Below are 24725 nucleotides of genomic sequence, written 5' to 3'. Positions count from 1 at the left end.
ATAAACATTGTATGAACATGAAAGTGATATGGTGATGATGTTTCTCCACAAATAGAGGTTTCCAACTGGCACTTGCAACAAGCAACAAGCTTCAGCCCAAGAATTATATATGGCTATTACCATATTTTAAAGAAGGTAAATATTGATGAAGAAATTTTTTAAGTTTGTTTATTTTTGTGTTTTAAAAATACTTTAAAAAAAATTAATTTTTTTATTTCTTTATTAACTTTAAATTAACATATTTTTAGTGTTTTCAAATTATTTTGATGTGCTGATATATCAAAAATAATTTTTTAAAAAATAAAAAAATATCATTTATATATATTTTGACATGAAAAGTTATTTGAAAAGTAACTATAGCTATTTTGCCAAACAAACTAGACTAAAATCCACTTTGAGAATCTATTTTTAAGTCATTTTGTAATTCTGATATTTTAAAAATATCCCAGATTGCCTATGTTTTAAAAACTTAGCCTTTCTAAATATTTTTTTTTTTCAATATTAATTTTAGTTTTGGTCATGATGTTTTTACTCTGTATAGCCCATGATTGATGATGGTAGACTATTTAAATTTTTATTTTAGGGTTTAAAACTCATTTATCAATTTCGGGAATATTTAAATTTAAAGTTTAAACCTGTAGTTTTCTCTCCAATTTAATTATTACTGTGTCCTTTCGAAAGATTTTACGTGCAGTGAACCCTATTCTCACGCTATATACTGCGAGGAAGGTTTAACCAACGGAGAAAAGTAGATAAGAACATACCGCCATTGTAACTTATGATGCAGGCCACAATAAATTTTGGTGTTAATTAACTCTCGCTCGACTAATTCTCATTTGAGTTTAGTTATTGAAAGCTACAATTAATTAATGTTTTAACGTTTCAGGGAAAATGTGATTGCTTGCAATTGTTTAAATTTCAGCTCGACAAGTCGGTCTAGAACTTTGTTAATTGAAGATTGAAACCGAAACGGGTTTAAAAAATAAAAAATAAAAAAAGTTAAAATCTAGGTGATTCGGCTGAATCGATGACTTGGCTAACGCGACAAGATCCGATTAAAAATTCAGTTGCAACCCGTTGATTATTTTTTTATAACCAAAACATCGCTGTTTTGATTTATGAAAAATATTGGAGTTGACTTGAGTGACTCGATCAAAACCCAATACCTAAATAAAACTTGTAACGCGAGCTTTATACTAGGTCGATCATTGAACTTGGTTTAAAAACTCTGCATACCATGACATAATTAAGTCAGAGCAATAAATTTCATTGATATATTGCTATTTAAATAACAAACATTCATCAACTTTTCCTTTGAAAATATATATTTTCCAAATCACATTAGCATTGTCCTATCCGAGGATGCCTGTTGTTGATCTTGCACAACATTTTCATCCTCTTTTCCTTTTATTTTATTGAGTTGTTTTGATTTTTTGTGTTGAGTTATAGATTTTATTTGTTAATTCAAGTTAACTCAATTTATTTTTTTGTTTAATTATTCTATAATTATTATTTATATTTTTTGTTTTATATTATTAAATTAATAAATTTATTAGATTCAATCAAATTAATGATTTAGTTCTCAAATTTTTCTTATTTTTTTTAAAAATATTTTCAATATCTTAGCATTGATTTTTATGTTAAAAAAAAAGATCTAGCTAGACCAAGCATGGCTAGCAGCATAAGTTAACAGAAACGTGATTATGTGCTCCAAAAAAATAGACAGAGAGCCAAGAACATCAAAACCATAGCAAGTTAAAAATCAGTTTTTATTTTTTATTATTTTTTTAATTTTATAATTAATATTAAATTAATTAAAAATTAAACTTTAATATTCTTTTAATTCATTTTTTATAAAATTATCCAATTTCATAACCCATAACAAAAATTATCTCAATTTTATAATTCAAGTTGTAGTTTCACAAATTTATACAGGAAAGTTTTTTAATTTATTTAATTTAATATATATATATATATATATATATATATTTTTAATTTTATCTTAAACTAAAAAAAATCTTTTATTTTTTTATTTTTATCAGTCCTTTGCTGCTAGCTTTGGGAAATGGAGATTCACAATTTTAGAAAAGACACCTCGAAAGTCCGAGTATTTGGTCCGACTAATCAAAACAAGCATTTACAAGTAGCCGAAGCAAAACTTGTCTCACCCGCTCCAATCTTCAGGCTATCTGAAATGGAATTTAGCAACCTGAGCTACAGTAATGCACCACAATTATTCCAAAAATCACAATAACCAGCCATGGCAGTAAAGTAACCTAACAATTTTCTTTGGCAAATAGGCAGCCATCTCTGCCTATCTTTTTTCTTCAACTTCTTCTTCTTCTAGGGTCTCATCATCGTTGATGGAAACTAGACCTTGGATGTATATTGCAAAATCATATCAATTCTGTTTTAGGTTTCTTCAGAAAGCCTGTCAGCTGGGAGCCTGAATCATCTTCTCAGAGATGCCTTGCCTTGCTATCATGTTCTTGATCATGTGTCCTTGCCTCGAAATAGCTTCCATTGCATTCGCCAGATGCACACAAGCAGTTTCCTGACGTCCCAAAACAACTGTGTCAAAATGATCAGGAAGGGGCACAACTTCCTTGAATTCATCATCTGATATATCTAATGCAACAATTACATACACTTTTTTAGACGCAATTTCTTGCATCCCCAACCAGAGAGCAGCCCCATTGCAGAATATCCCTTGATAAGCCTCTACAGAGGTAGTAGCATTACCGATATCAGGAACTTTTCTCCATGTTTTAGTTTTCACTAACAATGCTGCACCACCAAGTGCATCTATGAAAAAGACGCGGACGCCGCTTCAGCATTAGATCATAATTTCTGTCTTCAGCTACTTGATTTAAGTGGTTGCTATGACGAGGCAGCAACTAAAGCAACAGCACAGGCTAGCGCTTATTGGACTCAAGCTACACCAAACCTGGACGAATTCCTCACTTCTGATGCTGTTGATTATTATCTTGAACACGGAGTTTGCGATTCCAGCCCTACCAATTGGTCAGGGTCATTTTCTCAGAGGCTGCTAGAAGCACCTACATGCCTGATTCAAGAAAAAGAGATTCATATGGATTCAAATCCTTCCCTCGTGGAGAGAAACTATTGATAGCATGTTTTTTTCTCTCTGCTTTCTTTTTTCTATTTTTCACTTCATTACAGTCTTTTCTTCATTGACCTGAACACAGGCTGTTCGTATCTTCTTTTCTTCAAGATTTGGAATGGCCTAACATCTACTTTCTAGGTTAAGAAGCTTAGCCCAAAGAGAGAAACCATCTACTTACTGGTTTTCGAACCCATGAAATATAGTTATATGAGTAAGAAGAACATGTGGTATATGGGCTTCGGGCTGGGACTGTCTGTCAAACAGATTAATTTAAATTAAGAGAAAAAAAAGAAGAAGACCGTTGGAGAACGCGCGTAATGTTCAGAAATCCATGCTTTGTATCCAATCCGTCTTAACTTAGGATTAACTGACATTGTTCATCAAAATCTTTTTATATTCAGTCAATCCGTTCCAGTTTCGGACTAACACCAACGTTTTCTTTATGCCATTATTTTGTTAATCAATCAGTCAATCTGCTTTGTTTCCTCTATCTTGTTTCAATCTCCATTGTTGATCAATAATGAATCATATCATTCTCCTGCAATCCCAACAATTTTTTGCCCCTCCATACCCTATTTTGGTTTATCCTCCGCCCCCTCTTCACTACTGTGCTCGACCGCCTCTTCCCTACTGTCCTCAACCCCCACTATTATGTCCCTCTGGTATTCGCTGGAACAAACCCCCTCCTGGCTTTGTTAAACTCAACACTGACGCCAGTTATAAAAACATTTCTTCAAAATCCTCTATTGCTGGTGTCTGCAGGGATGAACATGGAATATGGCTGTTTGGTTTCTCTTGCAGAGTCAAATCTGAATCTGCCTTTGAAGCTGAGTTGCTGGCTGTTCGAGAAGCATTAAAGTTGGCTTGGGATAAAGGGCTCAAAAAGGTTATTTTGGAATCTGATTCGGAGACCGTGGTCAAAAGAATTCGAAATCAAGTTATCCGCCAACCAAAGAATCAGTTTGAGGCTGTCATCTTAGAATGTCAAGCGTATGTAAATCAAGATTGGGATTGTTTCATCCAGCATACTCTCAGAGAAGGCAACTTTGCAGCTGATGCATTAACAAAGATAGGAATTTCTGAATCGTTTGATTTGCATGTTTGGAAACACCCTCCAGAATCATTATCCTTGATTCTGTTGGCTGATAAGATGGGCATGGAAATTCCCCGACATGGTGCTTTGAATCAAAATCAACTAGGTTATTTGAAAGTCCTGAAACGGGAATTGTTGCAGAAAAACCTCCACTGGCACTGATCACGAGGTTCACGTGTTGATGGTGCTTGCTTGAACCTGTACATTGAGAGAGTTCTAGGATTATGAGTTTAAGTTGTTGTATTGTTTAAGGAAACTTGTACAGATCATTCATCTTTGTATGAATCACTAGTACAGGTTATTCAAATTAGCACGACTCTTGATCAATTAAAATGTTTTTCTTTTCCCCATACAATCGATTCATTTACTTTCTTTTATATTATTCTGTGTTGATGTTTGTTTGCTCGAATGTTGTAAGTTTAAGTTATTCCATCTTTAGGAAATCTTGGTCTAAAACAAATGTTCTTCTTGCCTCGTAGTTAAGGATGCTTGCCTGAAACCTTTTCTTTTCTTAGATTTGTAGATTTGCAAAAACCACTATTCAAAATCAAACATAAGAAAGGATGTTATATGTTCTGCAAAATTCTTCTACGTAGTCTTCTCTCGGGGGTAATTTAGAACATACCTGCTGCCTGCACAACTATATATATATAAAAGCAAAACTAATAAAAGTGTGTGTGAATATTTTCATTCCAGCACACTAGTAACTTCTCATCGTGTAACTTGGCAAATTGAGGATCGGAGATTGATGACCACCATGACTTGCACACACACTTGAATTTTGCAAGGGACTTGCCTGGTAAGAAGGTGGAAATGTAAAAAAATGATGTCTCGAGGGAGTTTGGACATGTCTATTCAACCTGATGCTGGTTTCTTTAGCAACTCTTCCAGAAAAATGCATTTTAAGATTAAATAATGAAAGTATTACTAAGAAATAGTTTTCATCTTTTAATTAGAAGCTTCACTTTTCTTATGATTATACTGTTTCCTCATTGACCTGGTCATGTTTCGAGAGGGAAGGGGTAAACTGAAACCGCAAGAGTAGAATAAAGCCATTTGACTTCTTCTCGTACAAATGAGCTCTTCCATTGCCGTCCCTTTCAACGATCAAGCGTTAGACTAATATGAGATGATTGGCTGATAGAGTAGATATCGATAGAAAATTCTATCAGTAAAACTGTTAAATGTAGCAGTGAGGTAGCAGGTATATTTCAATTTACAGACACAACAACCTTAGAAAAGGGAAACATGTGGATATAGAAACTGGCAAGCTAAGATCCCCAAACAACAGGCCTCATGTATATTGAAATGTTTGTACAGCCATGCTGAAGCTGGGATATTTTTCTCCTTATTGTGTCGGGATTTAGGCTCGTGTTCTGCAATATATATCTTCATAGCCATCACAGGCACGTTCAAGGTCTCTACAGTGAGGTCTGGTTGAGAGGAGGATTATATATCTGGTACTTACCTCTATTGCAGAGCCATATGCACCAGACAGGCACGAAACTAATATAATTCACTGTAAAACCAAGTGGCTAACTACAACACATAGTAGCCAGGCAATCAATCAGCATTGCATGCACTAGAAGAAACAGTGTTCTGAAATTAACCTATAAAAGAGGACAGAAATGTAACAAAAACAAAAAGGAATTAAAAGAAAAGGTCTGGTTCTTAACTTTATTTCGTTGGATCATATTCTTGAGAGTCTAGATTCTGATATTAGCATAGTGAAACCAGACTTTCTGTATAAATTGCCGAATGATAAAATGGATCACCATCATTCTCTACCTTTAATAACTTTCTTGCATCTTCTACTGGGTGGTACAGTGTCAATTTCCCAGGACATCCACGATTGTCTACCAGAACTTCACCTTTCTTTGTCAACCACATCTCTGTTGAATAACAATCTAGATATAGTTTGTCAACTGGGAAGGCAAACAGTCTTTTCCAAGATGTCTCGACACCGTATTCACTTGCTAACCATGCTTCAAAACAGCTTCCAGATGGTTTTAGTTGGCCTAAAACACAAGCAATTTCCTGAGATGCTCAAAAATGCTGTATAAAAATGATTTGGAAGTGGCACAGCCTCCATGAATTTCTCTTCTTCTATATCAAATGGAACAATAACATCCAAATCATGAGCGGCGCCACCTTCTTGCTTCCCTAACCAAAGCAGAGCTCCATTCCAAAATACTCCTTCATAGCGACCTCCCAAGGTGATACCAGAAAGGCTGCCTTGAACTGTTCTCCATGTATTGGTTTTCAATGTGAAGACTTCAACCATAATTTGATCAGAGCCAGTGGCAGTAGCTGAAGAGGCAATTACCATTTTGTAATCATCAGTGGAGGAATCATAACCAAGTCCAGTCGAGAAATCTTTGTTCAGAAAAGAACTTGGTCCTGGCAATTTCTTGGACTCTCTAGTTGATGGATTCCATAAGACCACGTTATCAACTTCATCAAGTATACATACTATGCCATCACAAGATCCCAGAAATAATCCAACGGCAAAGGAGTCCTTATGACTCTCTGCGTTAGGATAAGGAAGCTTCACTAATGCATTGCCATTATCACCATCGCTAGCTGCTTCAAAGTCTACAGAATAAAGAGGATCAGTAGCAACGAGGAGCCTTTGACGGTTCATGCTCTCGTCTTCATAGGCCCTTTTGAGATGCAACTTGGAAAATTGAGGATCGGAGATCAATGACCGCCATGATCTGCACACACACTTGAATCTTATAAGGGACTTGGCTGGTAAATAGGTGAGAATATCAACAATGATTTCTTGTGGGAGTCTTGACATGGCTATTCAACTTGATTTTGGTTTTCTTACAGTTGTTTGAGGATGATTCATCTAGAATAACGAAAGCATTATTAAGCAATGGTTTTCAGCTATATTTGAAGTAGAAGTTTGACCTTTTCCATGAGTAAAAAACAATTGACTTGACCTATGAATGAACCAGTCAATAGTCATGGCCTTCTTGTAGTTCTAGATTCAGGCTTGTAGTTAGTTGAATAGGTCATCGGACCCAGGATCAATAATAATAATAATAATAATAATAGTATATAAGGTAAAATTTAATTAGTTAGATTTTAAATTTATTTTTTTAAGAAATTATTAGTTTGAGTTTTATAAATTTTAGGATCATTGAAGACTCACATAGTTATTAACTTCAAGGCCCATAGAATTAATTGAGGTGCGTGCAAGCTGATTTAGACTATCACGTTAATAATAATAAAAATAAACTCTATGTGCTGTAGCTTAACTGGTCAGGTTCTGAAGTTTACTTCTTAGAGCTTACCAGTTTGAGCTCTATAAATTTTAAGCCATTAGAAATTTACATGATCGTTAATTAACTTCAGAGCATGTGAAGATTGATTGAGCTGCGTTTAAGTTAATCTGAACAGTTCATATTAATGATAATAATAATAATGATAATGATAATGATAATGGAAGGAAGTTTCTGCTCCATTTTATTTCTGCAACAGTTCAGTCAGAAAATTACAAGATTAGAGAACTGGAATCTAGAAGGTCATCATGGAAAGGGAGCTGGTGTACTGCCATTATTTTTTTGTTGTTATTACATAGTTTGTGTAGGTGTTTGAAGCAGTCAAAACTCAACGGGTCCAATTATATATATTTTATACAAAAGGAAATGGGAATTTCAAAGGTTCTCGCTAAACTATTTTTTAGGAGAGTTTACTTTATACCGTGGAAGAAACACTGTTCTGGGTTCAATACTGTCATGCTACATCGGCTACAATTAATGAAAAAACCAGAAGTATCTTGGATTCAATTTTATTGATTGTATTGGAAGATTATGTAATAACTAGTTAGAAGTTTTTCTATAGGTCAAATTTTTTCTAATATAAAAAATATTTAGGTGATATTAATATTAAAAAAAAATTAATTTTTGGATAACTAAAAGAGATCATATACACTATTAGAGCATTGATCCAGAAAACAAACTAAACAAAATATTATAAAATGATTTAATTTAAATTTTTTAAAAAGCTAAATTCAATAAAAAAAACAAAATAATCCATGTCATTTTTCAAATTACTAAGAAATCTTATAAAAAAAAATTTAGTTTTTAATTAAATAAATATAGAATGAAAAATGGGTCTGAATTAACCCGCTGACCCAAATGTCAAACACCAACTCGAAAAGCTAACCAAATAAAATACTATGAAGCGAGCATTTAATGCTTACATTCAATCAATTAATTTAATTTAATTAAAAAATAAAATTCATTTTAAAAAAACTAAATTTATTAAAGACCAAACAAATCTTAGTGAACTTTTTAATCTTGAGTCAATATTTTAAATCTGTAACCTATTAAATCATAAATTTATGTTCAATCAAGAAGCTTAATACTCAATAAATTTAATATTAATGGATAAATTTAAAAAACAAATATCAATTTTAAAATATTTTCAAAAAAAAAATAAAACATTAATAATTAAATTTCATAGAAAAATATTCAACCGTCCTCAAACTCTCATTTAGCGCATCAACACTCGTTAAGACAGTGCTTAAGTGTTTTTAAGAAGGATGAAGTTGTAAAATAAAAAACCATCTTAAATATATATATATAAAAAAAACAATCAAAATAATAAAAAAATCTAAATAAATTGGGCGTAGGACTTTGCAATAAGAGGTTGGGCCAGAAAATGTTCTCCGTTGGTTATTGTGCACGTCAACCATTTTTACTTTCCAAATCATGAAAAAGGTGTTTGACATAAAACAATTGGCGTCGCCCGGACTCGAACCGGAGACCTTCAGTGTGTTAGACTGACGTGATAACCAACTACACCACGACACCTCTTATAAACAGTTTATCTTAATAATATATAATTACTATTGTTGATTAAGATAAATAGAGAGATGGATAAGCTGTCACTACCTTCTGATCGTTAGTTAGTTTGTCATTGCCAACGTGTCACCTTAATCCATACTCCAAAGAACAACGTCCGAAAGATCGTTCTTCCTTTCTACTACACTCCAATTTTCAACTTCCTTGTAAGCTATAACCTTCTGCTCTGCTCATCACTCCTTCCCTAAAAAAATTAAAATAAAAAAAACGATGATTTCTTCAAGACTTAAAATATCCTTCTTTCAATTTCTCTCTTTTCATCTAATTATCCAATTCACCCTCATATCTTCCAACTTTTTCGAACCGTTCAATGTTACTTACGATCACCGTGCTCTCATCATCGACGGCCGCCGCCGCATGCTCAACTCCGCCGGAATCCACTATCCTCGCGCCACTCCCGAGGTATACCATAAACTGTCTCTTCTCTTTCGCTATGTTGCTTCAAAATTCTGTGTTTCAACCAGGTTAATTCTTAATTATACACTGATGAGATAAATTAAGGCTATTTTAATGCTACCTGACCTAGAATCTGAGAATAAAAAGTATTTTTATAAGAGATTTTCGAGATTTTTCTTTTTGATGTTGAAAGAGAAAAAAAAACAAAAAGCAAATGTGCGGTACAGGAGAAATTGATAAATAAATGTGCGATGATGCGTGCGTGCTTCTGTTAATTTTGTATTAGCTAATTTGTTCTTGTTTAACTGTTTATTTATTCAACTTATCAGATTACTATAGTGTGTGTTTTTCGCGTAATATCAGATGTGGCCTGATTTGATTGCAAAAAGTAAGGAAGGTGGAGCGGATGTAGTTCAAACTTATGTATTTTGGGGTGGGCATGAGCCAGTTAAAGGACAGGTGAGCCTGGTTGATTGTTTATGACAGTTTCCTGTTTTTTTGTAATTTTATCACTCTGTGAAACTTGATACTAAATGGGTTTTTTTTTTGTTATTTTCTTGGCCAGTATTACTTTGAAGGGAGATATGATCTTGTAAAGTTTGTGAAGCTAGTGGGTGAAAGTGGACTCTATCTTCATCTTCGCATAGGCCCTTATGTTTGTGCCGAGTGGAATTTCGGGTCTCACCTTTCTTTTTCGTTTTTTTTTTTTTTTTTGTCTCTTTGGTATCATTGCTCGTTCTATTTTTTTTATTCCCATCGTCTGCTAGATGCTTTGCAGATAAGATAGTGCATAAAAACTTAAAATGCGTACTTCTTTTTTTGAGCATGTATATTTGTTTTGCCATTTTCCCCTATGATATCATTGAATCTATTTGTCGGAGTGATAAGTTTTATATGCAAGCATCAAGATGATGGTGTTGCATTGATGCTGATGTGTGTAAGATAGAAAATTTTAGTTCTTGTCGGAAAAAAAAAAAAGAGGAATAAGAAAACAAAGATATTTATGAGTAAATGAAGTGACAGACTATTGAGAGATGGAATGCACATTTCCTCAACTCAATGCAAGAAAACCTTGATGGCATGCTCAATTTTCAACATAGGAAAGGCTGGGGGGGGGGTAGTGTAATGCAAAGGATGGTCTTTTTTGTTAAAAACTTAAATTGATTTATGCTGTTATTTGACAATCATATTGCAGGGGCTTCCCAGTGTGGTTGCGAGATGTCCCCGGCGTAGTCTTTAGAACAGATAATGCTCCTTTTAAGGTACATTGGAGCTATGAGCATCTATACTGCAGATTTATGTTGCTTCTTTAAACTGAATATGAGATATCATAGTTCCTTAAACTTGCATTAAATGTATCCTTTATTGTCATGTTTTAAGCATTTAAGATCTCCAGTGGTAATATTTGGTGATGTCATTGGAGTATCATACAAATATCAGCAGCTTTGATCATAGAGCCCTTGTAATACCTTTGCTACTTGCCCTTTGCATTCTCAAGAATCATTTTGCCACAGGAGTATCATAAAAATATCAGCAAACTCCATCATAAAAATGAAGGGCAAACATTTTTTCCCTGTGCTTTCCTTTCATTATTTTTCCTTTAATGTCAACCATTGTGCCTTTACCCATGTATCCATGCCTTTTGACTCACGCAACACCAAATTATCCAATAATTCATTGACCTTCTATTGTCTCCTCTTTACTAACTAATCTTTGAGGCATCAATTTTTGCAGTTTCTAAACCTTTAACTAATTTCTTATTATCTTCCTTTTTTATTTAACCTCTACTAATCCCTGGAAAGTTATTATTATTTCTTTGGACTATTTATATGGGTCACATGTACCACAACTTAGTGAAAGAATCTTGTTAGATGGGGGATTGTAAATAATATCCTCGTGCTAACAGTAAAATTGTTGAAATTGAGCCACGAGTCTTAGATTGTAGAGGTTAGCATAACATGCTGATGCTGATGATATCTGTATCATTTACAGGAAGAGATGCAGAAGTTTGTTACAAAGATAGTAGATCTGATGAGAGAGGAAATGCTATTATCTTGGCAAGGTGGTCCAATCATCATGTTCCAGGTTGTATACAATTTTGAGTTTCTTTGTCCAATCTGTTTAGCTTTTAGAGTAATGTTGTTCTATTTTGGATAAGTTCTGTGGTTTGATTTTGCTCATATGGTTTGATTTTGCTCACAAGAATCACGGAGGAGGGGATTGGAATTACATTCTCGGACTGTTTTAATTCACACATATCTTTCATCTCATTGAAATGAAGAATCTGGCATGATAAATGGATATTGCCTAAGAGGTGATATCTCATTCCTGCCAGTGGGCAGTATTTTTGTTCTCAGGTACCGTTAGAGAAACACGACATGAATGCGAGGAAGGAGGGATTGTTGGGTGGGTGGGTGGGGTTGGGTGGGCAGGCTTTGGAGGCCATTATTTCCAGCTATGAAACTTATTGTGACCATTGGCACAAATTCCAGCAGACATAATACAGTCTGGGGATTTGGATCAATCATGTTAAATTCAGTTCTTGCTCAATACGATGCTCCCAAAAACTATAGTGGTTTTTTAATTAACATGTGATAACTAACAATTTTTTTGACAGATTGAAAACGAATATGGGAATATTGAGCACTCATTTGGCCAGGGAGGGAAGGAATACATGAAATGGGCTGCTGGAATGGCTTTAGCACTTGATGCAGGGGTTCCATGGGTGATGTGCAAGCAAACTGATGCTCCAGAAAACATTGTAAGGACTCATCACCTAAGGATTGCTACAGCAGTAAATTTCTTAGCGATATAAATAATGCTCAAGCTTTTTGGTCAGGAACAATAAAAGGAGAATCTGAAATTATTGAAATCAACTGGTTTATCCAGTTTTGAGACTTGATAATCTGAAGGCTAAAAGGCTTTGAATTGTTAATTTCCAGTCATCTTATATTTTTTTTTTACTTTTACGCAGATAGATGCATGCAATGGATACTATTGTGATGGTTTTAAACCAAATTCCCCTAAGAAACCAATATTTTGGACCGAAGATTGGGATGGATGGTATGGCCAAGCCTTATGATTCAATTTAGCACAATATGGAAATTAATTTGTTTCATGTCATATTTTTTTTGTGTGTTTTTTACTTGGAAGATTTGTTATTTATAAATACCATGACATGTATGACTAGAATCAAATATTGAGGCAGGCTGATGAGTTGTGCAGTATACACTGGCTAAAAACCTATGGTCAGAGAAATGATAAGAAGACATATGCTACAGATTCACAATGGAAGGCCAACCTTTGTTGCAGTGAAATATTTCCTTGCATTGTGCATAAATGGGTGGATCTAACCTTAAGTGTCGTTTTGGGCTTCTGTGCTTACATTCTTATTAAGAGTAGAGTTCTTGACTAAGAAATAATAACCAAGTAAACTTTGTGTTCATTTCTCTTTTGTTCTTTTCTTTTCTTTTCTTTTGTTCTATTTTTTTGGTGGTGGGGATAGGGTGGGCTGATGATGTGGAATTTATGATTTAGATGACATTTGATAAATGCTGTTTTCCACCACAATCAAACCCCACAAAACAGCTCTCTCTTAGGGTGTGGGTCACATTTGTAGTCTAAAATGTGCTTGCAGAGATAATTTGATTTCATATCTTGAGGCATGCTAAACTTGTGCATGTTTCTGTTTCATATCATTGCTAATTCAAACTGTTTTCATTTCAAAACCCATCACTTTTTCCAGCTTCACTTCGTAAATGCATACTGCTAAAGTTTATGGGTAGTGTTAATCATTTTAGGTTGGTTTTTCTAGGTATACAACTTGGGGTGGAAGATTGCCTCACAGGCCTGTTGAAGACCTTGCCTTTGCTGTTGCACGCTTTTTTCAACGTGGAGGGAGTTTCCAGAATTATTATATGGTAAAGTATATTACTGAAATGACTGCTAATTTAGACTTACCAAAACTTGCATGGAAAAGTAGAAGTCTGTAGAAAATGATATGGGAACCCATTATGCAATGCAATTTGTTGGAAAGTGTTCAATTCAGGGGCCAAACTTGAATTCCTTTGGCAGTGGGTCTGAAAAAAGATATATGAGTGGGAGTGACTCTTAAGTTCTGAACTGCCAAAGCATCAGTGAATGCTTTCTATGAACTAGGAGAAATTTCCTAGCAATAGTTGTTAACCAGCGATTTCCATGATTTTTTTCAGTAATAGGCATCATGATGTATGTCAACTATATCTTTAGGTTAAAAGATTAGAAATCATTGTCCCCATTGATGTGCACCTGCTGCATCTTGATAAGTTTCCTGCTTGGCTGCAGTATTTTGGTGGAACAAACTTCGGCCGGACCTCTGGGGGCCCATTCTATATAACTAGTTATGACTATGATGCTCCAATTGATGAATATGGTAGGTGAAAGAATTCAGAGAACTGAGTTAATCATTGGGCAACTGTTTTTTCACTGAGGCTTTAGTAACTTGCCTTAGTTGCATATAAATCCATTGTGCACGCTAAACTATAAATATCAATCTTCTTATCACAGCTAAATTAATGAACCTGTTTTTCTCTTCTTCTAGGTTTGTTGAGTGAGCCCAAGTGGGGGCATTTGAAAGATTTGCATGCCGCCATAAAGCTTTGTGAACCTGCTTTAGTTGCTGTAGATTCAGCTCAGTATATAAAACTGGGACCAAAACAAGAGGTTTGTGTTGTATTTTCTTTGGGTTTTCACACATGAATAGTTTTAGGTTGTTGTTTCCATGGATTGATATGGTCACACCATTTCTGAGCGAAATAAATAAATAAAGATGAATAGGTCTTGTTGTGGCATGACTGATGGAGCTCCTTTAGCAACTTGTGATGCCCCACAATTGCATTAATTTGATGGCATTGGTTTCAATATGCACTAATTCAGAAAGTTGGGGAGAAAAAGTGTCCTGATTCTTCTGGTTTTGTCTCAATTGCCTTTGCAATTGATCAACAATCAAATGTAGATTGTTGTTCTAGATCAATTGCAAAGGTAACTGAGACAATCAAATGTAAAACTAAGGGAACAATTGAAGGAAAAAGATAGAAAAGGGATAGACCTAAATTCTTATGACATAAATAATTACGAAATTCTGAAATTAATAAAATGACAAATAAATCCATGGATTTATTTATGGCATCAGTGAGTCTTCTTAAACATATCCCATATAATATTTTATCACACAGTAAGCCTTATTAACACACTTTCTTCCTACCAAAGGGAGTTGAGATTCTATCATCATTTAAAATCTTTCTCAAAAACCTAAATACAGGATTTCTCTTCACGTGGAGTTGTCAGGTGGATGTTATTCTCATTGCTGCCTTCAAACCTAATGATTTTCCATTCTTTAGAATCGTTTTCCAAAGCCTGAATACAGGATTCTTCTTCATGTCATAGTTGTCTAGTGGATGGTATTCTCATTGCTGTCTTCAACCCTTGTACCTATCTCATCTATGTTACTATATGTGGAAGATGCATAAGAAATACCAGGTATCAGCTTCACCAGCATCATCACCTTCACCATTTTTAGATCTGATCCAACAGATCCCTGTGAAACAAGCATCACCATTTCTAACAGTATTCCCGCTAGCACCTGCCCATGTATTTTCAAGTCAATGTAATATCTAAGAAGGTGAGGAGATCTTAAGTTTAACCTCCACCTAGGGAAGGATGGTGCAATTTACCCTTAGGAATCTCATGAATATATGGATGTTGCATGGATTTTGAATGATTCTATTTTGTTTAGGGCTGCATTAGATGAATCGACATGAGGACATATTTTAAAACAGTTATCCTACAAGCCAGAAATGAGATATATCTGAAATCCCAGCATTGTCCGACTCCAAATTCATGTTAACAAAAAGAAAATGCTTTTGAGAAAATATTGTGAACTCCTTAACTCATGCCAACCATTTGAAGCTTGAAGTGTTTAGAAAAATAGAGCTACCGAATTATTCTTTGCTCTGAATGAAGAACCTTTGCCATTTTTCCATTTTGCATGTGATTTGGTGTGATCTCTACGCTACTATACTGGCAGTTTTACTTGTTTTGTCTAGTCAAAGGTTTGAGCTTTATTGAACAAAAAACTATTCAGGCACATGTGTACGGTGGAAGTCTAAGCATTCAAGGCATGAATTTCTCTCAGTATGGAAGTCAAAGCAAGTGCTCCGCATTTCTTGCTAATATAGATGAACATCAAGCAGCTACTGTGAGATTCCTTGGTCAATCATTTACTTTACCTCCATGGTCAGTGAGTATATTACCGGACTGCAGAAATACTGTCTTCAACACTGCCAAGGTTTGGTTCTTATATTTAGGATAATGCATACATTTGGGAAATTAGGCACTTGTCTGAAATCTACATATGATTCACTCTTGTGTGGACACTTGTAAATGTATTTTGCCTTTATTTGCTATATGTTTGCTAGACATTTTAATGCACCAGTCCTATAACTTCACATCTATACTCTCCTATGCTTGGGAATGTTTGTTCTTTTTGTAAGTTGTACAATTCCATGCTGAAGTCAAATCATGCTCATAAAAAATCTGAAGATTACAATCCATCATAAATTTCATCTGAATAATTTATCAAAAGGAATGCCTTTGAAACTAAATATTGTTATAGCTCTTGTACAACGTTTCACCAAAAAAACAAATTGCAAAATGAAAAAGTATGAAATCTTTCTCAAGTTAGCTGTTTACTTGTCCAGATAATTGCATCCTTCTGGATAGAAGCATTTGGCTCTCTCTTCCCCCGCTCCAAACACCAAGAAATTCCATTTTTATTATTGTGAAAACCCTGACATCCATCCCTTTCTATGTTTTTTTAAGAATATTTTATATGACTTGACTTTATGAGATTTTAGGTTTTTTTACCTTTATATTTTTTAACAAAGATGTCTGGTAGATGTTTGAAGCTGTTCTTCTTTTAATTCTTTCCTTCCCCCCCCCCCCCCATAAAATCAATCAGGTTGCAGCACAGACTCATATCAAAACTGTGGAGTTTGTTTTGCCTCTTTCAAACAGTTCTCTACTTCCACAATTCATTGTTCAGAATGAAGATTCTCCACAATCAACATCCTGGCTGACTGCCAAAGAGCCAATTACTTTGTGGAGTGAGGAGAATTTTACTGTGAAAGGCATATTGGAGCATTTGAATGTGACAAAGGATGAATCTGACTATCTATGGTATTTCACAAGGTGCATCATTGTGTCTTGAATATGGATGTAAAAGTATTATTCTTTGTAGAAAACAAAGAAATGCAGTATGCTGGACATGATATATAATTTGTTGTGTTAATAGAGCTATGCATTTCATTTGTCCAATACAGTTACTGTAAGTAACATATAACAAGGCTTTAGCAACCTGAAATCTAAAATAAATTTACCATGACCGGGCTGTGTTGTCGTTCCACAACTTGTTTAAAAAAACTAGATCTAGTTATTCAGGTGAATTCAATCAACATTTAGCATCATAAGGAACTCAATATTTACAAATGAGCTTTCAATGCTTGAGTTCTATCACCTTAGGTTGTTAATTGAATGCTTTGTGTACTTAACAGGTTCATATTTTTTATATAGTTTTCATGTAATTAATGCCTGCTCAATTAAATGCTTTCGTGAAATGCAGAATATATGTTTCTGATGATGACATTGCATTTTGGGAGAAAAATAAAGTCAGCCCTGCAGTTTCAATAGATAGCATGCGTGATGTGTTGCGTGTATTTATCAATGGCCAGCTTACAGGTATTGGCGTGTATTATCCTTCATATATAAGTGCATCCATCTACATTACCATGTGTGTGTTTGTATTTTATTTCCTTTTGTTCGCTTCATTTCTTCTTTGTTCTTTCTATGTTGTTTCATCCTAGCGGTGAAGTTCTGCAAACTCAGCCAGGAAATGTTTTCCAAGAGTATAAATGATTTTATAATAAACCCTAGTTGCCCTTATTTAATAGACTAGTAGATGTATGTTTTCGAGGAAACTGTTAAGAATGCATTTGAAGCATAGGAAGAATGTGTAGCCTATCAAAACTCTGTTCTTTAATGACCCATTTTTAAATCATTGATTATTTGTTTCATTTATGAAAAGGGGGATTCAGTGGTTTAACATAGGCTGAAAGAGATTGAAATTCATTTAAGATAATTTTTCCTGATTTGTTGGAGGTTGTTCTGGAGCATTACATTTTCCTAATCATAACATGGTTACTGGGAAAAGGTGAAATAAATTGCACTTTTTGCAGGGCAACTGACTCCAGCTTGTGTGGTCTTTGTAGCAAAGTCATGGGTGTTAGATTTACTTTTGCATCAATTCTACCAGAAATCCTCACCAAGATTGAATGCAATATTTTATTGCAAATTAGAGATGTTTCATGTAATTTTGTAGGTTCCTGCCTGCTACAGCATTTTTATGACTGCTTGTTCGAGTAAAAAGAAAAATTATTGCTTTCTATCATAGGCACTGCTTATAATGCTTGCCATCTTTATATTCTCAATACCTCCCTAACCTGTTATTCTCTAACATTCATGCTGGAATATCTCGTGGAAGTTAAGGCAGTGTGGTTGGTCATTGGGTCAAGGCGGTCCAGCCAGTTCAGTTTCAGAAAGGATACAATGAGTTAGTGTTGTTGTCTCAGACAGTTGGATTGCAGGTAAAATATCCTGTATCTTCTTGCCAATATTTGGTTATTGTATTCCATTAATTGTGTAGACCAATTGTTTTCTTGAAGATGCTTTATGGCCTATTGGTTTAGCCTGCCTCATTGGTGCTATTACAGGAAACAATGATGACATCCATGAAATATTTTACCTCACAATTAGATATTTGCAATTGTTTTGCTCTTCTAGAATGACTGCAGGAAAATGGAAGGGCTTATATCATGAAGAAGAAGAGAAATGAAGGCATTGTTTCTCACCTCTAGATAGAAAATATTTCATTTGTTTCTTAATTTCCTGAAAATAGGTTAAATTATTTCCCTAGAAAAAACACAAGGAATCTAGTTTTATGTCACTCGTAGTTCTATGAGGAGATCAAAGGTAAGGAAGTGTTTAACGGTAGTAGTCTTGAGGAACTAACCCCCTAGGGCACTTTGTGTTCAATTAGCTTAATTAGTTCTTACTAAGGATAATATTTGAGATTCAGCTGGAAAATGTTTCAAAATGAAAAATATTTATTAATGAACTTTAAGCTGCAAGATTACTTAAAAAAATCTCTCTTATGCCCCAAAAGTCAGCCCAGGTGTTCGTTGATGAGCTTCAAGCTGCCATAGGTGTTCTTCCATGCTATCATCGTCTTTTGGGATTTCCATGTTTCTTACTTTTTGTTCTTCATGGGAGAAAAGCACTTCTCCCCCTTTTTGCTGTGATTAAAAGCTGGGACATTTGAAGCTTGAACCTCTTAATGAATATTGTTTTATTTGACAAATCTAAGCTTTTCCAATCCTTATATCTCCTTTTAATTCATGGAGATTATATTTTAGAGCTGTGACTTTCTGTTTACTTTTTCTTACTCCCAGGTAAGGGGCAGATTAAATTTGGGATTTCCACATTTTTCCACATATATACTACATGTGGCATGTAAAATATCTTAAAATTACCTGCCTTAATTGGATTGATATTACAGACACACTACCTAGTTTGTGATTTGTGAATATGAACTCTCTGTTCTCTCCTCAGTTATTGGCTTTGAATCCTTGTGAGTTGTAAATTTTGAGCAGAACAGATTATGTTGGATTGTAATGGCAGATGATAGGCTCGCTCAGTTGCTTTTGTAGCATCTTAGTTAACTTGTTTTTTTAGCTGCACATCGAGTTTTGTATGTTACCTGTCTCCTTAGGTCTGGTATTACTAATTCCATATACTCTGCCCTATGATTTAAATTGATGATACAGAATTACGGTGCCTTCTTAGAAAGAGATGGAGCAGGCTTTAAAGGTCAAATTAAGCTTACTGGATTTAAAAATGGGGATATAGACCTCTCAAACTTATCATGGACTTACCAGGTATGTTTTGATGATTTTGTTCGACATCCTGTAGTTTCATTTTGCAAATGAAAGAAAACATGTATTTGGTAAATTTCTTACAATACTTTTTGTTATTTGTTTGATTTTAAAACTACTTGGATTACTAGGCAACTGAAATTCTTGCTGTTATCTGCTAAGTTGTCCCTGTAGCAAACGGTTTGTTCATCAAGTTCTAAAATCTTATGGAATATGAGTGGTTCTAGAGTGGCAGTCAGGATGTCCACATGTTATACAAGGCAAAGACATGGCTGAGGGAAGTCAATTGCTTATGTTGATGTCTTGAGCTTAGAAAAATACAATCCATGTCTAACTGCTGGGGCCTGGCATCCTTGGTTCTCGACTGAAATACTGAAATAGAATCCTGTGTGTATTTTGACTATAATACTGCTGATATCTTGCTATTTTGAGTTTGTTTATCTGTTAAAGTAAGTGAGTTTGATGGAGAAATGAGAAGCAGCAGAACATACATGGATGTGCAGTTAAAAGGAAAGCACCAATGCATTACCTTTAGTACATCAAAACTAAATAGAGACTTTGATACTCACAGTGGCGCAAATTTTAAATCATGTGGCTCTTGCTCCTTTCTGTCAATTATGTTATTTTCCACATCTGATTTGATTCTTTAGTTATGGCAACAAAGTGCACGATGTTTTCTTTCTCCTAAAGGTAGAAGACTGAGTTGTTTATTTCTTATAAAGGTTGGGCTTAAGGGTGAGTTCCTTGAAGTTTACAGCACAGGCGATAATGAAAAGTTTGAATGGTCTGATTTGGCAGTTGATGCTACTCCATCCACATTTACCTGGTATAAGGTAAGGCTAATATCTTATGGTATTCAACCATGAAAGCTATTATGTAGAACATTTGTAAGTTAATTTCTTTACTGATTTTGCTTATAGAGGATTGGATAAACTGATTGTTGGTCCCATTTTATCTAGTACTGTAAATATTAATATAAAATATTAATTAGTTAAGTCGAAGTTGGTATTCACAAGTGATTAACAAATATCCTCAATGGTAGGAACACACACACACAGCTGATGCTGATTACATAATGTCATGCATTTTACTCTTAGTCTAAAATAGTATCTTTTTTCTCTCAATTCATGAAGACATTCTTCGATGCACCATCCGGGGTTGACCCAGTTGCTCTTGATTTGGGAAGCATGGGAAAGGGCCAGGCATGGGTCAATGGTCACCACATAGGAAGATACTGGACATTGGTTTCTCCAAAAGATGGATGCGGAAGTTGTGATTATCGTGGAGCCTACAGTTCTGGAAAGTGTAGAACAAATTGTGGCAATCCTACGCAAACCTGGTAACGTTTCCTCAGACATGCTGTGTATCAGTTTGTTTGTATGTGCATGATGGAGCTACGCTTGCTTCCCTAGTATAAATTATTTACCATGTTTTGCATCTACAATTTGACAATAGCAATGAAAAATCATGGTTTTAATAATATTTGCTGTTATTGGTTTATGTCCAGGTACCATGTCCCTCGTGCATGGTTAGAGGCATCAAATAATCTACTAGTCGTGTTTGAGGAAACAGGAGGGAATCCATTTGAGATTTCAGTTAAGTCACGGTCAGCAAAAGTGATTTGTGCTCAAGTGTCGGAGTCCCATTATCCACCTCTCAGGAAGTGGTCCCGGGCAGATTTAACTGGTGGGAATATATCACGCAATGATATGACACCAGAAATGCACTTGAAGTGTCAAGATGGGCATATAATGTCCTCAATAGAATTTGCTAGCTATGGAACTCCTAACGGTAGCTGCCAGAAGTTTTCTAGGGGCAACTGCCATGCCTCCAATTCTTCTTCTGTGGTCACTGAGGTAAACATACCAACACAACTTTTTGAACCCGATTAATCTAAATGTCAAGCTCTTTTGGTTCTGAGAATATGTATTGAAGAACACAAGCACACGACAGCTACTTCATGGTAGATATTTCTATGCAAGGTATAAAATTGGAATTTTCAAACTTGGTCATGAATGTTAAGCATCTAGTTGACTGTTGTCCTTGAGTGGCATAAAACCTGAAATTCTTAGAACTGCATGTCGAGGTGTTTAAACATTTAGAAGGAGGACACAGTGAGTGCCAACACTTGAACGGCATATATTTCACTCTCAATCCATTGATTTATTTGGCTGAAGTTCACCTTCCTGTTCTTCTTTGTGGGAACAGCATAACTTTTTTTCCTTGTATAAATAAATGAAATTTCTTGGATTGGAATTTTGCAAATTTTAAAATGTGCCTTCAGAGCACTCGTCAATAAAATAGTGTTTGAAAATTTTAAAAATCTCTTACACCTCTATTTTTCCATGAATTCCAGGCCATTGGATTTTCCGATAAGCAGAAATAGGATAACTGTTGATAAGTAATCTCTTGACATATTTCCCTGAGAGCGTGCTAGATGAACCCCTAGAAGAAACATTCTTTCATTGTATAGCTTTGGGAATTCCGCAAGACATGCAAGTTGTACTGCATGGACTAGAAGAGTTCACATTTTAATGATAAATTGTCTTTCCGGTGGTCTGTCCCTGCGATTTTATCTTTTTATTCGTTTCATGCAGGCTTGCCAGGGGAAAAATAAGTGTGATATTGCGATTTCGAATGCTGTATTTGGAGACCCATGCCGCGGGGTTATCAAGACATTGGCCGTTGAGGCGAGATGCATCTCGTCATCAAATATTGGTTACTCTCTCTACTGAGGTCCCAAGCCTCTGGCATATTTGACAATCTAAAGCATCCGACCTGGAAGTCTGGCATTTTTAAACTTAATCCAAACCTGCCTTCATTTCCTGAGTGAGCTGACAGCAAACTGCTTTATGTCATGGCTACAGGCTTGCTTGTCATTTTATATGTAAATAAGCTATACACAAAGTTGAATAATGTTTTGGAATGCGAATTAGAAATCTGGGGCTTATTGAATAACTTGATAGTTTGCAAACCTACACATTAGATGTGAACGAACATTAAAAAAAAAAAAAAAAAACCATGGAAGAGATTCACTACGGACCTGGAGAGAATTCCCTATTCACCAAAACAGTTGTATCAATTCATGCTTTTTTTTTTTTATTAACAGTGAAATATCAATTCATGCTTTCTTGACTTGCCTGCTGGTAGGCTTTGGATGAGATGAGGTTTCTTTCTGGCTGGGGTTGTTGCCTCCTTTTCTGGGGGAGTGGTTGTATGAGGGGTAAAGGCAGCTTGGCGTGACATTGCTTGCTCATGCAGCATGGGTGGGCTAGGTCAACCCTGTTCTTTCTTTGTTAATAGCTTCTCTCTCTCTCCCCGTCATCTGCCTTGCTTGGCTTCAAATTGGAGCCTTTTTTCGTTCAATTCCTAGGTCCAGGCGCTTCGTTTTTAAACTCTGTCCATGTTAGCCATCAGTTTGCTCCTTGCACCAGTGGCTTGCGTTCACTCTGTGGCTCATCAACAATTCTCCCCGGTTCCTAGGGTGCGGGCTTCGGGTTCTCAGATGGCTAAACAACATGGGTTTTTATACGCATGTTGGGTGCTGTGAATGGACGTGCATTTAATTTAATGCACCCTCAAGTTGGCAATTTGCTCAGTCTGTCCTCTATTTTGGGATGGATTATTCCCTGTTTGGTGTGATTAGAAGGTCAGTTCATTTTTAACTAGATTTTTTGCTTATTCTGTTTCTTCTTCTCTGTGGGTTCTTGTTATAGGTCAGTTTGTTTTTGACTGGGTTAGGTGATGGTTTTCTTTTTGTTCTGGTTATGGTTTTAATTCACTTTCAATCCTGTCTATTTCTTACATGTTCCGATCAATTTCAATTTGGGAGAGGCTGCCACGTTTTTTTTCTCGTCATAGCAGCTCCACTTGCTGCATCCTTTTAGTCATGTATAAGGACCGGCCCTGCATATAAAACACCTTAAACCTTCATCACAGTCTGACACCACTCCAGTAAGCTCAAAAGCAGCTTCGTCCAGCTCTTCAACGCCCTCACCAACCACTCTAATAACTCCGATAGGCATCCCTCCTCCTGCTATCAGCTCTTCAGCATCTTTCCAGACAACAAGCTCAGATTTTCAGTAGGATCTCGAGGGACCCAGCCTCACTGGAACCAGAAGGCGGCTTCATTTCCAGGCTGAGCCAGCGCAGCACAGGTTTAGGACAATCTTCCCATAACTCCCGTTGAAATTCTTTTCCAGATTTTTGGGCATTTGCTTGCTTTTTAACATTCTCCTTACCTGACCATGCATGCTCTAATTAATGGAAAAAAAAAAAAATGGAAGACATTGCTTATCTTCCCTTTTTCCTAATAACCCAAGGGTCATTCAATTTCATCAATTAAGAGAGAAAAAAGGGAGAAAACCCAACATCATTTTTTATCCTGACCTTTTACTACTTCCATGTGACAGGGTGAGGTCAGAGCTGGAAGACATTGCACCTACTGCAGCACACTTAGATGATGAGCCTGAGTCATCGAGCCATATTGCCCCCCCTCTCCTGTATAGAAGATGCATGCAACCATGCCATCCCCATGATAGGCGACTTTCTTTGATGTCTATTTTCACGCTGCAACTGCGCAAAATTCCTTCTTGCTTGATTATTATTTTTCCTTTGCTTGAACTACCTGTGCTAACTGTTTGTTCATTAGCTGAGATGCGTTTACATTGCATTCTTCACGTATTTTTTCTTTATGTTTTTTTATTCTGATAAACATATTTCGTCGGCTACTCGAACAAGATGGCATGCATGGCATGAATTACTTTCTTTTCTGAATAAGAACAAGCCTGAATTGCTATAGGGATAACTTCAAAGTTGCCTTACTTGGATGCCTGCCTTTTATGTCCGATTTCTCCCTTTCCGAACCTGCCAATCTTCTAAACCTATATAGAATGTCTATATAGATGACAACGTCTATTAATTAATTATGTAAACTAAATAATAATATAACATTAGTTTAACTCAAACTTATTCAAACTATTTTGATAATAAAATTAATTTATTATCAATTATCTATATAAATTCAAATTTTAATATATTTACCAAAATTTTCAACTCAACAATAAAACTGACAAAATATAAAAAAGACCTGTTAAATAAGCTATTATTTATTTAATCACAAAACACCTAAGTCACAATTCAAATTAAATTTCATCAATTTACAAACAAATATAATTTTATAAAATCTCAAACAAACCCTAACATGT

At 35.3% G+C, this 24725-nt stretch overlaps 2 protein-coding genes, 1 long non-coding RNA gene and 1 other non-coding gene across 5 annotated transcripts; 2 read left to right on the top strand and 2 right to left on the bottom strand.

The window, feature by feature from the left end:
- Positions 1-5223: 5223 nt before the first annotated feature.
- Positions 5224-7050, bottom strand: LOC118048697 (F-box/kelch-repeat protein At3g06240). Its single transcript, XM_035058485.2, has one exon. The coding sequence runs from the start codon at positions 7021-7023 to the stop codon at positions 6208-6210; it is 816 nt and encodes a 271-aa protein (XP_034914376.1). The 5' UTR covers positions 7024-7050; the 3' UTR covers positions 5224-6207.
- A 1922-nt stretch (positions 7051-8972) lies between these two features.
- On the bottom strand, positions 8973-9046 carry TRNAV-AAC (transfer RNA valine (anticodon AAC)). The gene has a single exon. It is a non-coding gene; the product is annotated as a tRNA-Val (tRNA).
- Positions 9047-9171: 125 nt separating this feature from the next.
- Positions 9172-22476, top strand: LOC118048695 (beta-galactosidase 9). The gene is made up of 19 exons (XM_035058484.2): positions 9172-9499; positions 9857-9952; positions 10059-10171; positions 10689-10755; positions 11486-11578; positions 12111-12254; positions 12468-12556; positions 13308-13413; positions 13817-13904; positions 14073-14194; positions 15615-15818; positions 16491-16720; positions 17151-17266; positions 18074-18171; positions 19411-19521; positions 20241-20351; positions 20652-20857; positions 21026-21374; positions 22116-22476. Exons 1-19 carry the CDS (start codon positions 9308-9310, stop codon positions 22251-22253), a joined length of 2673 nt encoding a protein of 890 aa, XP_034914375.1. The 5' UTR covers positions 9172-9307; the 3' UTR covers positions 22254-22476.
- Positions 22477-22633: 157 nt separating this feature from the next.
- On the top strand, positions 22634-24365 carry LOC118048696 (uncharacterized). Of its 2 annotated transcripts, XR_004687513.2 has the most exons (3): positions 22634-22793; positions 22892-23675; positions 23931-24365. It is a non-coding gene; the product is annotated as an uncharacterized lncRNA (long non-coding RNA). The 2 variants fall into 2 exon arrangements; XR_012168333.1 differs by having other exon boundaries at positions 22634-23675.
- The last annotated feature ends 360 nt before the right edge of the window (positions 24366-24725 follow it).

Source organism: Populus alba, chromosome 17 (genome assembly GCF_005239225.2).
Source record: "Populus alba chromosome 17, ASM523922v2, whole genome shotgun sequence".
In the NCBI taxonomy this organism is placed as follows: Eukaryota; Viridiplantae; Streptophyta; class Magnoliopsida; order Malpighiales; family Salicaceae; genus Populus; species Populus alba.
This window is presented reverse-complemented; position numbering and strand designations above follow the sequence as displayed.